This window comes from Mus caroli, unplaced genomic scaffold (assembly GCF_978045245.1).
Source record: "Mus caroli unplaced genomic scaffold, Mus_caroli_1 scaffold_19, whole genome shotgun sequence".
NCBI lineage: Eukaryota > Metazoa > Chordata > Mammalia > Rodentia > Muridae > Mus > Mus caroli.
In genome coordinates this window covers 44855612-44868725 of record NW_028227274.1, presented here as the reverse complement: position 1 = coordinate 44868725, position 13114 = coordinate 44855612, and the positions used below count along the sequence as shown (strand labels likewise).

Genomic DNA, 13114 nt, shown 5'->3' with positions numbered 1-13114 from the left:
GGCCTGTGACATCATCTGGGAAATTGTTTCAAATGTAAATTGAGTCACAGTACATACCTTAAGTTAGTAACTGAGGATTTGCGAGCCCCCCCCCCCCCCCAGACAATGAACATAAAAGAAACTCTGACTCAAAAATGGGGGAATGAGTACGTTTGGTGTTAGAGGGATGGTTCAGACATTTAAAGCACATATGGCTCTTGAAAAGTCTGGTGACTCCCAGCACTGATTTCAAGTGGTTCATAAAAGCCAGTAACTCAAGCTCTGAAGAACCCAACATCGCTGGCCTCTGCAGGCACCTGCACTGATGTACGTAAGTTCACAAAAGATACACACACACTTGCACATGAGCACAAAGAAATGAGTACATAGAAGGCAGAATTCAACTTTCCAGACACCTGCTACCGTATGTTAGAACAGAGACAGCCACATCATGCTTTCTGTCAGCTGCCCATCCATACATCCAACTAGTAAACATACAAGCCACTCTGGGTATCACTGAAGGCGAACTTCCTTAAAGAACAAACAAAAAACAAACCCTGAAATACTGATTCAGTAAAGTAATGGGTTAATCACAGACTTTTAGCATATTCAAGTCTTTGCTTCTCAATTTAGTAAACTATATACAATTTAGTACAATATGAATGTTTGGTAATAAAAATATTGTAATTACCAAATTTAAGTTGAACATCAAAATATAAAAAATAAGACTAAAGATATACAGTACAAAGAACAAGTTGGCTTTTCTTAGTAATATGTGACATTCCAAGAAAAACATACATTTGGTTGTATGTTCTAGGTAACAGCGTTCAGATGCAGAGTTCTGCAAACCTTAAAATTATGGTGTTCTCAACCAGACACCCTGAGAAGGCAGAGGTGTAGCTTCAGGGCAGAGTTGAGGGTGCTGCTAATGAGGAAGACTGAGTGTCCACTCTTTTTTTTTTTTTTTTTTTTTTTGGTTTTTCGAGACAGGGTTTCTCTGTATAGCCCTGGCTGTCCTGGAACTCACTTTGTAGACCAGGCTGGCCTCGAACTCAGAAATCCGCCTGCCTCTGCCTCCCGAGTGCTGGGATTAAAGGCGTGTGCCACCACGCCCGGCTCGAGTGTCCACTCTTACAGCCTGTGGTCCAGCTGAGGAAGCTGAGAGGGTCTATACAATGATTGTCCAGTCTACAGCCATCTGTTGCACCAACACTTATCCAAGAGAAAGAAGCTTGACTTAAAAGTGTACATATATAAAATATATTCTCTATAGGGCCATACATTCATTCATGAATGTTTGTTGGTATGTATGTATGCATGCATGCATGTAGAAGGAATAGAAGCCAGGCATGATGTACTATACCTAAATTAATACAACTTGGGAAGCTAAGGCAAGAGAATTGCCATAAGTTCAAGGCCAGCCTGAGCTACAGAATAAGACCCTGTTTCAAAACAAATAAATGCACACCCTCACACACAAAGCACACACAGGCAGAGAGAGAGGGGAGGAGGGGAGGGGGAAGGGGGAAGGGGAGAGGGAGGAGAGGGAGAGGAGAGGGAGAGGGACAGGGACAGGGAGAGGGACAGGGACAGGGACAGGGAGAGGGACAGGGAGAGAGGTGAATCTAGCCATGAATCTATGCATAACATCTAGTCAGGAACACTAAATGGCAGGGTGTTGATGACCTCGCCAGACTCGGTGACGATGGCATCATAGACCCAGCGGCGGTTGCAGCGGCACTCCGGCCCACACTTGTTGGAGTTGCACTTGGGGCACGGGTAGAAGCATCCCAGGCAGTTCTTCTCCAGGCAGTCACATAGGTCCACGTCGTTACAGATCAGCCTGCCGCTTTTGTCGTACTTCTTCATCACCCTGCAAAGAAGGAGACGCTGTGAGCAAGCTAGCCTGCTATCTTCCTTGTGAGAAGAGGATGCACAGCATGTCCCATGCATGGACCCACTCTCAGAGAACACCATCCCAGACGTTATCAGAAAGAGTCTTCTGTGTGAAATGGCGGTGGTAAGCTGGGATGGTCAGCCAGGGAGTGCAGTCAGGACTGTAGCTGAGAACAACTTGGTTGTCCAGCATTTCTGGAGCATCTAACAATCCATCTAAAAGCACTGAACAGCTGGCTGATGCTTCCCGCTAACACAGTTCTACATTTTCCTCTAAAATATCAGCATGTTGATGGTATTTTCCTGTTGGGGAGGGGGTCCCTGCAACACCATAACCAGCATAATGTCATGAGGCAAGATTTTTTACAGACTCTAGTGCTGGGACTAAAGGCATGCGCCACCACTACCCAGCACTTTTTCCTTTTTGTTTGTTTGTTTTTCCAGAGAGGGTTTCTCTGTGTAGCCCTGGTTGTCCTGAAACTTGCTCTGTAGCCGAGGCTGGCCTTGAACTCAGAGATCTGCTTGTCTCTGCCTCCTGAGTACTGAGATTAAAGACATCACCCAGCTGAGGAAAGAATCTATTTTCAATAAAAGAAATTAAAAAAAAAAATACCATCCTAGCGATGGCTTATGCCATCACCTTCGGAATATTTGAAAATCTCAAATTTTCAAAATAGGAGTGCTTAGCTTTCACTCCTCCTGTTTCATATAAATCATTTAAAGTGTGTGTGTGTGTGTGTGTATGTGTGTGTATAGACCCCTCCCAAAAGCCAGAAAAATGGTGCCAGATTCCCTAAATTCCCTAAATTTCTAGGCAGTTATGAGCTGCTCAAGCTGGGTGCTAGGTACCATCTCAGGTGCTCTGAAAGAGCAGGACGTGCTCCCCACTGCTGAACCATTCTTCCTTCCAGCTCCCTACCCTGTAGTTTCTTTCCTTGCCCAGCTGAAGTTGGACGCTAGGGCCTTGTGCATGCAGGCAAGTGCTCCATTGCTGAGCTACATCTCCAGGTATTTTATATCCCAGGGCATTAGCAGTGGTTGTAGTTAGGTACTTACTCAATATCCCAAATCCATTCCTACAATTATATGACTTTTCCTTTTAATGATACTTCTTTGTTTTATTTAGTCAACTCTTCTACTAAAAGCATTGTTTTAGTAGTACAAAACCCTGTTTTAAAAGGTGATTTTTAATTTGAGATTTAGATACCTCCCCACCCCCATCCTCCACAGTTTCCCTAAGTAACCCAAGCAGTCTTTGAACTTGGGATCGTTCTGCCTCAGCATTCAAGTGCTGGCAATCCAGGAATGTGCCACCACACCCTGCTCTCAGCAGGTTTAAGGATGCTAACATCCAGACCTACGGGGTCGTGTACTATAGAAGAAAACTGAAAGCATGGAGATGTAACCTTCAATTACTTCAATTACTTGCTTTAAAAATCAAGGAGAGCCGGGCGTGGTGGCGCACGCCTTTAGTCCCAGCACTCGGGAGGCAGAGGCAGGTGGATTTCTGAGTTCGAGGCCAGCCTGGTCTACAAAGTGAGTTCCAGGACAGCCAGGGCTATACAGAGAAACCCTGTCTCGAAAAACCAAAAAAAAAAAAAAAAAAAAAAAAAAAGAATACAAAGATAGTTGCCGGGCGTGGTGGCTCACGCCTTTAATCCCAGCACTTGGGAGGCAGAGGCAGGTGGATTTCTGAGTTCGAGGCCAGCCTGGTCTACCAAGTGAGTTCCAGGACAGCCAGGGCTACAGAGAAACCCTGTCTCGAAAAACCAAAAAAAAAAAAAAAAATAAAATAAAAATAAAAATCAAGGAGAATGCGTGCAATCTGTCCATTGCATAATTTATCCCAACAATGAAATACATGAAGGTCTTACTTGTACTTCACAGAAAAGTATTCATTCATCTTTGACATCCGTGCTTTCTTTTTCTGCTGCCTTGTCTCGGGGTTAAAATCTGCCACCTGAGGTCCAGGGTTTTGAAATGCTAAGCACTTTAGCTGCCGTTCTATCTGTTGCTGTGAAATGAACAAAGTGTTTTAGTAGTTGTGTTCATTCTTTCTTAGTCGACTGCCCCTGACTCATCAAAATAGCGATTTCTGAAATCAGGCTATTCTTTCTAAAGATGGAGCATAAAGGGCATGTAACAAAAATGTGGAAAAGCTTCAAGAGGGAACAAAACACTTGCTTACCTGTGAGTCACCAGCCAACCTTGCAAACCTGACAAGGCAAACTCCAGCTTTTCTTGGGTATAAGGACAGAGCAGTAATGGTACTCCCCCAACACTGAAGAAACCCATGTACTAGATGTGATTTGAATAGGCTTGGCAGAGAGAGAGGGGCACACTATTAGGAGGTGTGGCCTTGGAGTAGATGTGTCACTGTGGGTGTGGGCTTAAGACCCTCATCCTAGCTGCCTGGAAGTTAGTCTTCCACTAGCATCCATCAGATGAACATGTAGAACTCTCAGCTTCTCCTGCACCATGCCTGCTTGGATGCTGCCACGCTCCCATCATTGATGATAATGGACTAAACCTCTGAACCTGTAAGCCAGCCCCAATTAAATGTTGTCCTTGGGCTGGTGAGATGGCTCAGTGGGAAGAGCACTGACTGCTCTTCCAAAGGTCCTGAGTTCAAATCCCAGCAACCACATGGTGGCTCAAAACCATCTGTAACAAAAATCTGATGCCCTCTTCTGGAGTATCTGAAAACAGCTACAGTGTACACACATATAATAAATAAATAAATAAATAAATCTTTAAAAAAAAATGTTGTCCTTACAAGAGTTGCCTTGGTCATGGTGTCTGTTCACAGCAGTAAAACCCTAAGACATGATGTCAAAAAAAAAAAAAAAAACGAGAAGCCACAACACGCACCATCCTCCTTGCCCAATTCAGGCTTATGAAATGGGTCTCAGAACCATGTCCTGCCCTGGGCTGCACACACCATCAGATTGCAACAGAGATAGTGGCACCGAGAGTTTCCTCTCAATCAAAGCCAGATTTGAGCAAGAGAAATCTTGCTAGGACAACTTTCTGGAGTGTTAGAGGAGATTTTCAAAAGTCTTTGTTTAGGGGATGTTTTGTATTTACAAACAAAATGGGGCCTGAATGTGAAGACAAAAAACCAGATACTTCAACTAGCATGGTACTCGGGGCTGGAGAGAGCCCAGTGGTTAGAGCCCTGGCTGTTCCTGCAGAGAATGGGGTTCTATTCCCAGCTCACACATGGTGGCTCAAAGCCACCTGTTACTCCAGTTTTAAGGGTCCCAATAGCCTCCTCTAGCCTTTGCTGGTACCAGGCACGTGTACATGAGGTACAGACACACACACCCAGGCAAGCATGGATCTACACATAAAAATAAAAATGCGACTTTTTACTTTTGCTATCATTGCTTCTTTCTTTGAGACATGTCCCACGCTATAGTAGGCTAGCCTAGAATTCACTGTGTCGCCAAGGCTGGCCTTGAACTTGTGGCAATCCTGCTTCAGCACCTTAGTGCTGAGGCTATTTATACCTGTAAGCTACAGCCAGCGTGAGGACATTCCCTAAGCATGTAATAAAACACTGTGGGTAGCCTCAAAGTTCACAGGCTAGATTCCACTGGAAATTCAATTCCTAGAAACAAAAGGGACACTTCCACTGTAACAAGCTTTCTTCATCGTAGCGAGTTTAATAGTAGTCCAGGTGCCTATCTAGAATAATATCAGCATGTCTGTAAAGTTTCATCGTGATGGGGGTGCATCAGTTTGTTTTCCAGACCTACCCCATGCAACAGCTCTACACTTGGGTATGTACAGCTATGAAAAGTGTAAAACCCAGCACTCGCAATTCCTGTTTGCTTCCGTATCAAGAAACGAGGAAATGAACACAGCAGATGAGCCTGCTGCTGTTCTTGGTTCTACTCACTGTAAATTAGGTAAACTGCATGAATTCTTCTCTGAGCCCTATCATCGGCTCATTCTTTGTTAAATAGGGCTAATAGTATCCTGTGATAAGACTTGGGTGAATCAATCCACACAAAGTATTTAGAACAAAATGCAAATGTGTTAACTAAATAGAGACAATTTGACTAGATTTTTTTCAAGTACTGTATTGTGAGGCCAAGACCTAGTGTTACACAGAACCCTGGGCTAAGACAGAGGGAAGAGGAAATTTGTCAGACAATCCCAACAGCTGGAGAGCAAAGTCCTTTCTTGAGAAGTCCCAACCACCTGACCTACGGTCGTGTCCATAAACATCTCAGACATCCCATGTTAGAAACTCATCGAATCACAGAATCATTAAATCTGTGTGCTATACCAGTTGCTTCTGTCCAATCGGACTGCTTTTCTCTGGAAACATGTGGTTAGTGGGCTCTTGTTGAGTGGAGTTGTTCTTCTGTGATGGTTCAGTCATTTTGGCAACTATAAAAAAAAAATGGAAAGAAATGAAGCACAACAATGTCACCCTAGGGCTGCCTTTTGATCTCTGTCCTGCTCTTCTCACATTCAAAGCCTCACTCCATGAGAAAGGCTGGCTCCCTCTCCCCAGTCACTCTTAACCCCCTGCGCCCTCCTCCCCTCAACTGCTCTAATGACACTTTTCTCTTCCAGGTGGCATCTTTTACCAACCTTAGGATCAAAGATGGCTCTGGAGTGGGTGAAGCTGCAGAGCACCCTCTTGTTTAAAAAGGGGGTGAATAATTCACGTCTCCCCCTTTGTGCTGACTCTCTGGGGATGGGGGGTGGGGTGGGAAAGTAAGATCTTCAAACACAATCCATCCCCAGTAATTGTGAATTATCCTCTTCCGTTCTACCTGAGAGGACAGGACTCCAACCTTGATCAAGGACACTGCCAAGTGCAAGTGCCCTTGTCACATACAGAGACGGGTATTTGCAAACTCAGAACTCACTGTCCTTCACACATCCTACCGCCCAGCACCCCCAAGTACCCCAACTTCCCCAGGACTCTTCTAGTCGCATATCCTACCCATTAAGAACTCTTTCACCTTTTGCTTCAACTGAGTTCAAACTGAGTTCTAGTTGTTGCTGGGTCGTTTGTTTGTTTACAATATCCTTAAACAGTCTTCCTTGCATGTTTAAAAACTGCCTCTATGTCTGTCAACAGATGAACAGTTAATGTGGCGTACATATACACAATAGAGTATTATCAGCCCCAAGGAAAAATGCCATTATGGGTGAAACTGAAGAACCCAGAAAGTCAAATATCCCACGTTCTCTTATAGATAAGTAAGGAGGAGGAGGAGGAGCAGGAGGAAGGTGAAGCCAGGATGTGCACATGGATGACAGGATATCGGGATCAGGGAAGGAGCCAGAGGAGAGGCAGTAGAGAAGAAGAGAAAAAAGCAGAAGAGTTAATTGTGTAACTATCTAGGGAAACCCCACAGTGAAGCCTATTTATTTTACTGTTAAAATCCCACTTTAGGACTTGACAAAGAAATATCAGAGAGAAAAATGAGATATATTTTCCCTATCCAATCTGGTCGGCTCATCTTAGACCTGTTCCCCATACTTTCTTTCCATCCGCATTCATTGAACACATTCTGACCACCTTACGTCCCTAAATTCGATCCCTCACTGCTTCGGTCCCACATCCCTGGTGTGATCAGGGAAGGGCCCTCACAGCTGTCTCTAACAAGATGCCCAGGCTCACCTGAACACTCAGAACATGAGCCAAAGCCACCTGACTTCTCTGCTACCTCTGACTGCTGGTGCGCATCTCACTTAACTGAAGCTTCACACTTAGAGCCCTGGGGTTCTCTCCAGCCCAAAATGTTTTCCTGATTCACTAAGAATCTTTTCTCTTGGGGACATTCTATTAAGTGCTTCGTCAAAAGAATATCCAAATGAAATCCCAAACCCTCTATTTTCTTTATAACAAATACCCTTCTTAAAGGAAATTAAAAGAGAAAGAGAGAGAGAGAGAGAGAGGGAGAGGGAGAGGGAGAGAGAGGGAGAGAGGGAGAGGGAGAGAGGGAGAGAGGGAGAGAGGGAGAGAGAGGGGGAGAGAGAGAGAGATGTCTCCACGGGCAAGAGCTTTTCCTGAAGCACTATGGGATTCAAAATGTCCAGGGATAATTAATTTCTTAGGAACTTATGAAATATAAGTCCCCACAAATACTTTAGGGGGGGGGGGCAAAGCTGCTCTTTTGTGTTCCTGTTTTCATTTTTGTTGTTGGGATAAAATACTCTAACAGAAGCAACTTAGGGGAGAAGGCTTTTTTTTTTTTTTTTTTTTTTTTAATATCACAGGTTCATGTTAGATACTAGCAGGGAAATCAGCTGCAGGAGCTTGAGATGTTGTATCCCCAATTAAAAAAAAAAAAAAGCAAACAGGAATTAAATTACATGTGTTTGTACTCATCTTGCTTTCTCTCTTCTTTTACAGTTCAGAATCCCTTGCCTACGGAATGGTGTCACCCATAGTGGGCAGCCTTCTCACCTCAGTGAACACAATCAAGATAATCCTCCACAAATCTGCTCACAAGCCAACTTGACCTAGGTTTTTCTCACTTACATTCTCTCACCAGGTGATACTAGCGGCTGTTAAGTAATGATTAAAACTATTTATATTCATTACATGCTTCAGATAAATAAAAATGGAATTATAATATAATTTCGCCAGCCACTAAATTGTAACTGGATATCATTATGAGCCCCAAACATACGTTTCATGAAAGTAATAAAATGGTCAGAACTCACTTTTCCCCCTTCTTTGATTTTTCCTAAGGTAGAAGTTCCTAACCAGGCAACAGGGTGGTCTTTGAATACAAGTAAGTAAAATGTATTTATTTCTACTAACTTCTAACTGAAACTCTGACTGCCAATGCAGTTCCCGACACACATACAAGCAATAAGAGCCTTTCCCAAGAACCTGCTGTCACCATTCCCACCATCAGGGTTACACAAATTAAAAGGTCCCAGCTTAGCATTGTCCCAGCTACGGAAGAAGCTCATTTCCAAGCAGAAGGCTGGACACCCAGCAAATCTTGAGTCATATATTTGATTAAAAGCACATGAAATCAGTTTAACCCACACTGCATTTTGCCCTAGTGTCAGATTAATCGTAAAAGATCTAAAACATGAGCCAAGTCAAAGAAAGGACTTGTCTAGATGCCTAATGTACTCCTGAAGCCGATCCAGACCTAGAGCCATCAGAGGATGGTGTGGTCTCAGTATAGGAACGAGAACAGGTTTGCCAGAGCAGAGATCACCTGCTTCCAGCTCCTTGGGCAGAGCAGCTGACAGTTTACTGCAGAGAATACTGTCTTCCTACAGGGAACATGGTGCCTCCACATCCTGATCGGAGTTCTTTTATTCAACCTAAACAGGAAGCTGGAGTCGCTCTAGAGGCAAGCTTGTTTGAACACTCATTTTCCTTCTCTAAGTCAGCTCAGTTTTGTTTGCTTGCTTGCTCAAGACAGGTTCTCACTATGTAGCTCTGGCTTACCTAGGCTGGCCTTGAACTCACAGATACAGCTGACTAATTCTGCCTTCCTAGCATGGCACTCAAAGACATGTGCTACCAGGGCCAGTTTTTAAATGCACTTTCTTATTTGGTTAGGTCTTTATCTTTGAAGTCCGCTTACACTTCTCTTTACCCACGGGAAGCCAAAGCTCACAAAACAGCCAGTGCTCAGTAATAGCTCAGTAATAATTCACACCTGTGAATAGCCAGGTGTGGTGCACATGCCTTAAATATGAGCCCTCAGAGGTAGGCAGATCTCTACGAGTTCAAGGCTAATCTAGTGAACACTTTTTGAGTTCCAGGCCAGTCTAGACACAATAGTGATGCCTGTCTAAAACAGATACACACACACTATGAATCTTGTGTTTACTGAACCTGTTACATGCTAAGCACATCCCTTCTACTAACATTCCACATAAAGTCCTTCATTAAAATTTCACTACACTGCTAAGCAGTGGTGGCCCATGCCTTTAATCCTAGCACTAAGAGAAGCCTGGAAGGAAACCAGAAGGTCGCACTGAGGTCACCTGAGTCCACCTCCTTCTAGGTAGAGAGTTCAAGAGGAAGAGACTCTTGTTTTAAGCACATGAGCCAGAGGTATATTATATATTTATATGTAAAATGCATATAATAAATATTATACATTATATTATATATAAATGCATATGTGTGTGTGTGTGTATTAGATTTTTTTCGAGACAGGGTTTCTCTGTATGGTCCTGACTGTCCTGGAACTCACACTGTAGACCAGGCTGGCCTCGAACTCAGAAATCCACCTGCCTCTGCCTCCCAAGTGCTGGGCTTAAAGGCGTGTGCCACCACCTATTAAATATACTTAATTGTAATAAAATATCTAAATATATTGAATTTATTCATAATTCAGTCCGTTACAATCGATTTTACCCATTTAAATTATCTTTTTTAGAAAGCTGCATTAGAACGCTACTACTATATTTCTCTGACACTGGTCACCATTTCTTCCGTTGAGCATCAGATGAAGTAGTGGCTTATTTGTGAGTCAGGATGGCTAAATTATCGACGGAGGATAAGCAGTGTTTGCTTTTAAACCCTGACAAGTTTCACACTCTGTCGAAGCCTCGCGAGGGGCCTCCTATCACTGAGGAAAGAGACCAAGTCAGACCTCCGTCTTGTACAGGCCAAGCGAGCTTCAGACAAAACAAGCTACACTTTAAACCCCGGGCTCTTTAGGGTCCCTTGGTGTATCAGGTACTTTCCTTGTTCCTGGGTTGGAACACCCTGAAAAAAGCGACTGAAAAGAAGAAGGGCTCATTTTTGCTTACAATTCACAGGGATACCGCCCACCATAGCAGGAACAGGAGACAGCTGATCGCCTGTATCCACCGCCAGGAAGCAGAGAACGACGACAGGAAGTAGGGCTAGGTCATGAAGCCTCAAGGCCCACCCCCCACTGACCCACTTCCTCCCACAAGGCCCTGTCAACTAAAGGCTCCACAACCTGTCCCTACAGCCCCGTGGAGACGCGAGTTGTCTAAATTTCACACACACGAGCCTACGGGGACATTTTACAGCAAGCCCACCTGACATGTGGAGTTGGTTTTATGAAGGCTGATTGTGTCTTGTATAAGAAAGAATGAGGGCCAGGCAGTGGTGGCGCACGCCTTTAATCCCAGCACTTCGGAGGCAGAGGCAGGCAGATTTCTGAGTTCAGTTCGAGGCCAGCCTGGTCTACAAAGTGAGTTCCAGGACAGCCAGGACTACACAGAGAAACCCTGTCTGGAAAAAAAAAAAAAAAACAAACAAAACAACAACAACAAAAAACAAAAAAAAATTTGCCGGGTGTGGTGGCACACGCCTTTAATCCCTGCACTTGGGAGGCAGAGGCAGGCAGATTTCTGAGTTCGAGGCCAACCTGGTCTACAAAGGGAGTTCCAGGACAGCCAGGGCTACACAGAGAAACCCTGTCTCGGGAAAAAAAAAAAAAGAAAGAAAGGAAGAGGATTGCTTCACGCTATCGCTAACACGCCTGCAAATCATTAAAGCAGGAAAAATGTTTGGCTTAAACTCGCCCCAGTCTTGGCCTCTTGTTTTCACTCAGCATCAGATAAAGCCATGTACTCAGATATTTCTTTGTAAGGTTTCCTCCGTAAGCTCTTTAGAAGAAATGTACGTCATTCATACAAACGAGGCAAACTTCTCCTTCACCTCTTTCTGTCACTAGCCTCAGTTCCTGTACTTACTAAAAATACCAGGCCACTACGGCAATTGACAGGTATCTGGCTCCAATAAAGGCATTTTTTAGAAAGGGCAGGGCAGGTGGTCAGTTATCTGACTCCTTTGCTGATGCCTCTCAACTGAGGCGGGTATATTCAAAGCCACAAAACTGCTTATCAATCTCTTTTTAAAAGAATAGCAAAAAGAATCCATTATCATGTGTTCATAAGGATTAAAAATACCGAGCTGGGCTTGTGCCCATATTCTCAGGATTTAAGAGTCAAAGTAGGAAGTCTGTTTTGAGTTTAAAGCCAGCCTACAATATAGTACTACTATAGAAATACTACATAGTACAGTTAGTTCCTAACCAGCCTGGGATACAGTGAGAAACCCTCTCAAAGGAAACAAAAAGAAACCAAACCAAAACAAAACAAAACACTAAGCTACACTAAACTAACAATAACCTTTTGAGCCTGTTGTTAAATAAGTAATGTCATGTGTTTAGAAACAACTGTAGTTAGAGATACTTTTTCCTACACACAGACAGACACACACACACACAGAGAGAGAGAGAGAGAGAGAGAGAGAGAGAGAGAGAGAGAGATTCTATGGCTCAATATGAGAACACACCCACCTATTTAAAATTATCCAAAAATGTGCTTAGCAAAGAATCTGGCAATCAAGAGAATAAAATACTTCTGCATACTTAACTGTGTTTACAGCATTCTTGCATCTGATCCACACCCCACCCTCACCCCCACCACCGAGTGTTGGTCTGGGTCAGTAACAGGTCACCAGCTGCATGGGCCTTATTTATGAAGTAGATCTCTCTCATTCTGCCCTCAGTGCAGAATTCAGTGCGGATTTTAAGGATCATGAAGGACAGACACCTGTTTGCCATGCCCCACGGACAGGAGAGAAAGAGAACCACTCATCTCGGTACTTAAGCATGGTGGGTCCTCCTCCCAGACCCCAACAGCTGTTTAGTGTTTATTTCTCAGTTTTCACTTTGTCTTGGTCCCTGCTGCAATAGAGGGACTCTGGTTGTCATCCACTCTTAACTCTAACACGTTAACTGGGCAGCTGAGTCAGCACACCGTGCCTGGCTCGTGTGTTCTCTCCTGCCTCCGATTTAACCCACATTGCTAGTAGAGCCCTGTTCGAATGACCTGCCAGGCTGATTGCTCCCGCTCCTTTAGCAGTGATTGCCAACAGAGCCAAGGTGGTCATCTGTAGAGGGAAGCACACATACCTTTCAGGAGGATGAAAAGAAGATCAGGACACAGGAAAGAGACAGAAACTGGGTTCCTTTGTTTCCTTTGTTTTGCTAAGAAACCATAGAACCCTCAAGGGAAAAATTATAAAGTATCCCAAGTGTTCCTACAATTTAATGCTTGTGTAATCATGGCTCAGGAGGAAGAAAGGTGGAGGGGGGCTGGGAAGTGGGCCTGGAGGGAGTTGGGAGGAGGGGGAAGCACAAGATGTAAATGTCCCTTCAATCTCTCAGTGCAGGTCAGTTCTAAAGTCTTACAAGTGAACCGAAGATATTATAGCATCTTCTCTTCCAACTTCAATTCAAAA

At 44.0% G+C, this 13114-nt stretch overlaps 1 protein-coding gene across 2 annotated transcripts; it reads right to left on the bottom strand.

Moving 5' to 3' along the window:
• Window positions 1–1044: 1044 nt before the first annotated feature.
• Arl14epl (ARF like GTPase 14 effector protein like) lies at window positions 1045–12866 on the bottom strand. Of its 2 annotated transcripts, none has more exons than XM_085833522.1 (4): window positions 12786–12866; window positions 6173–6276; window positions 3750–3889; window positions 1045–1852 (listed from the first exon to the last, which is right to left on the bottom strand). In XM_085833522.1, exons 2-4 carry the CDS (start codon window positions 6266–6268, stop codon window positions 1630–1632), a joined length of 459 nt encoding a protein of 152 aa, XP_085689648.1. In that variant the 5' UTR covers window positions 6269–6276; window positions 12786–12866; the 3' UTR covers window positions 1045–1629. The 2 variants fall into 2 exon arrangements, with proteins under 2 accessions (XP_085689648.1, XP_085689647.1); XM_085833521.1 differs by lacking the exon at window positions 12786–12866 and adding an exon at window positions 10642–10689.
• Between the last annotated feature and the right edge of the window lie 248 nt (window positions 12867–13114).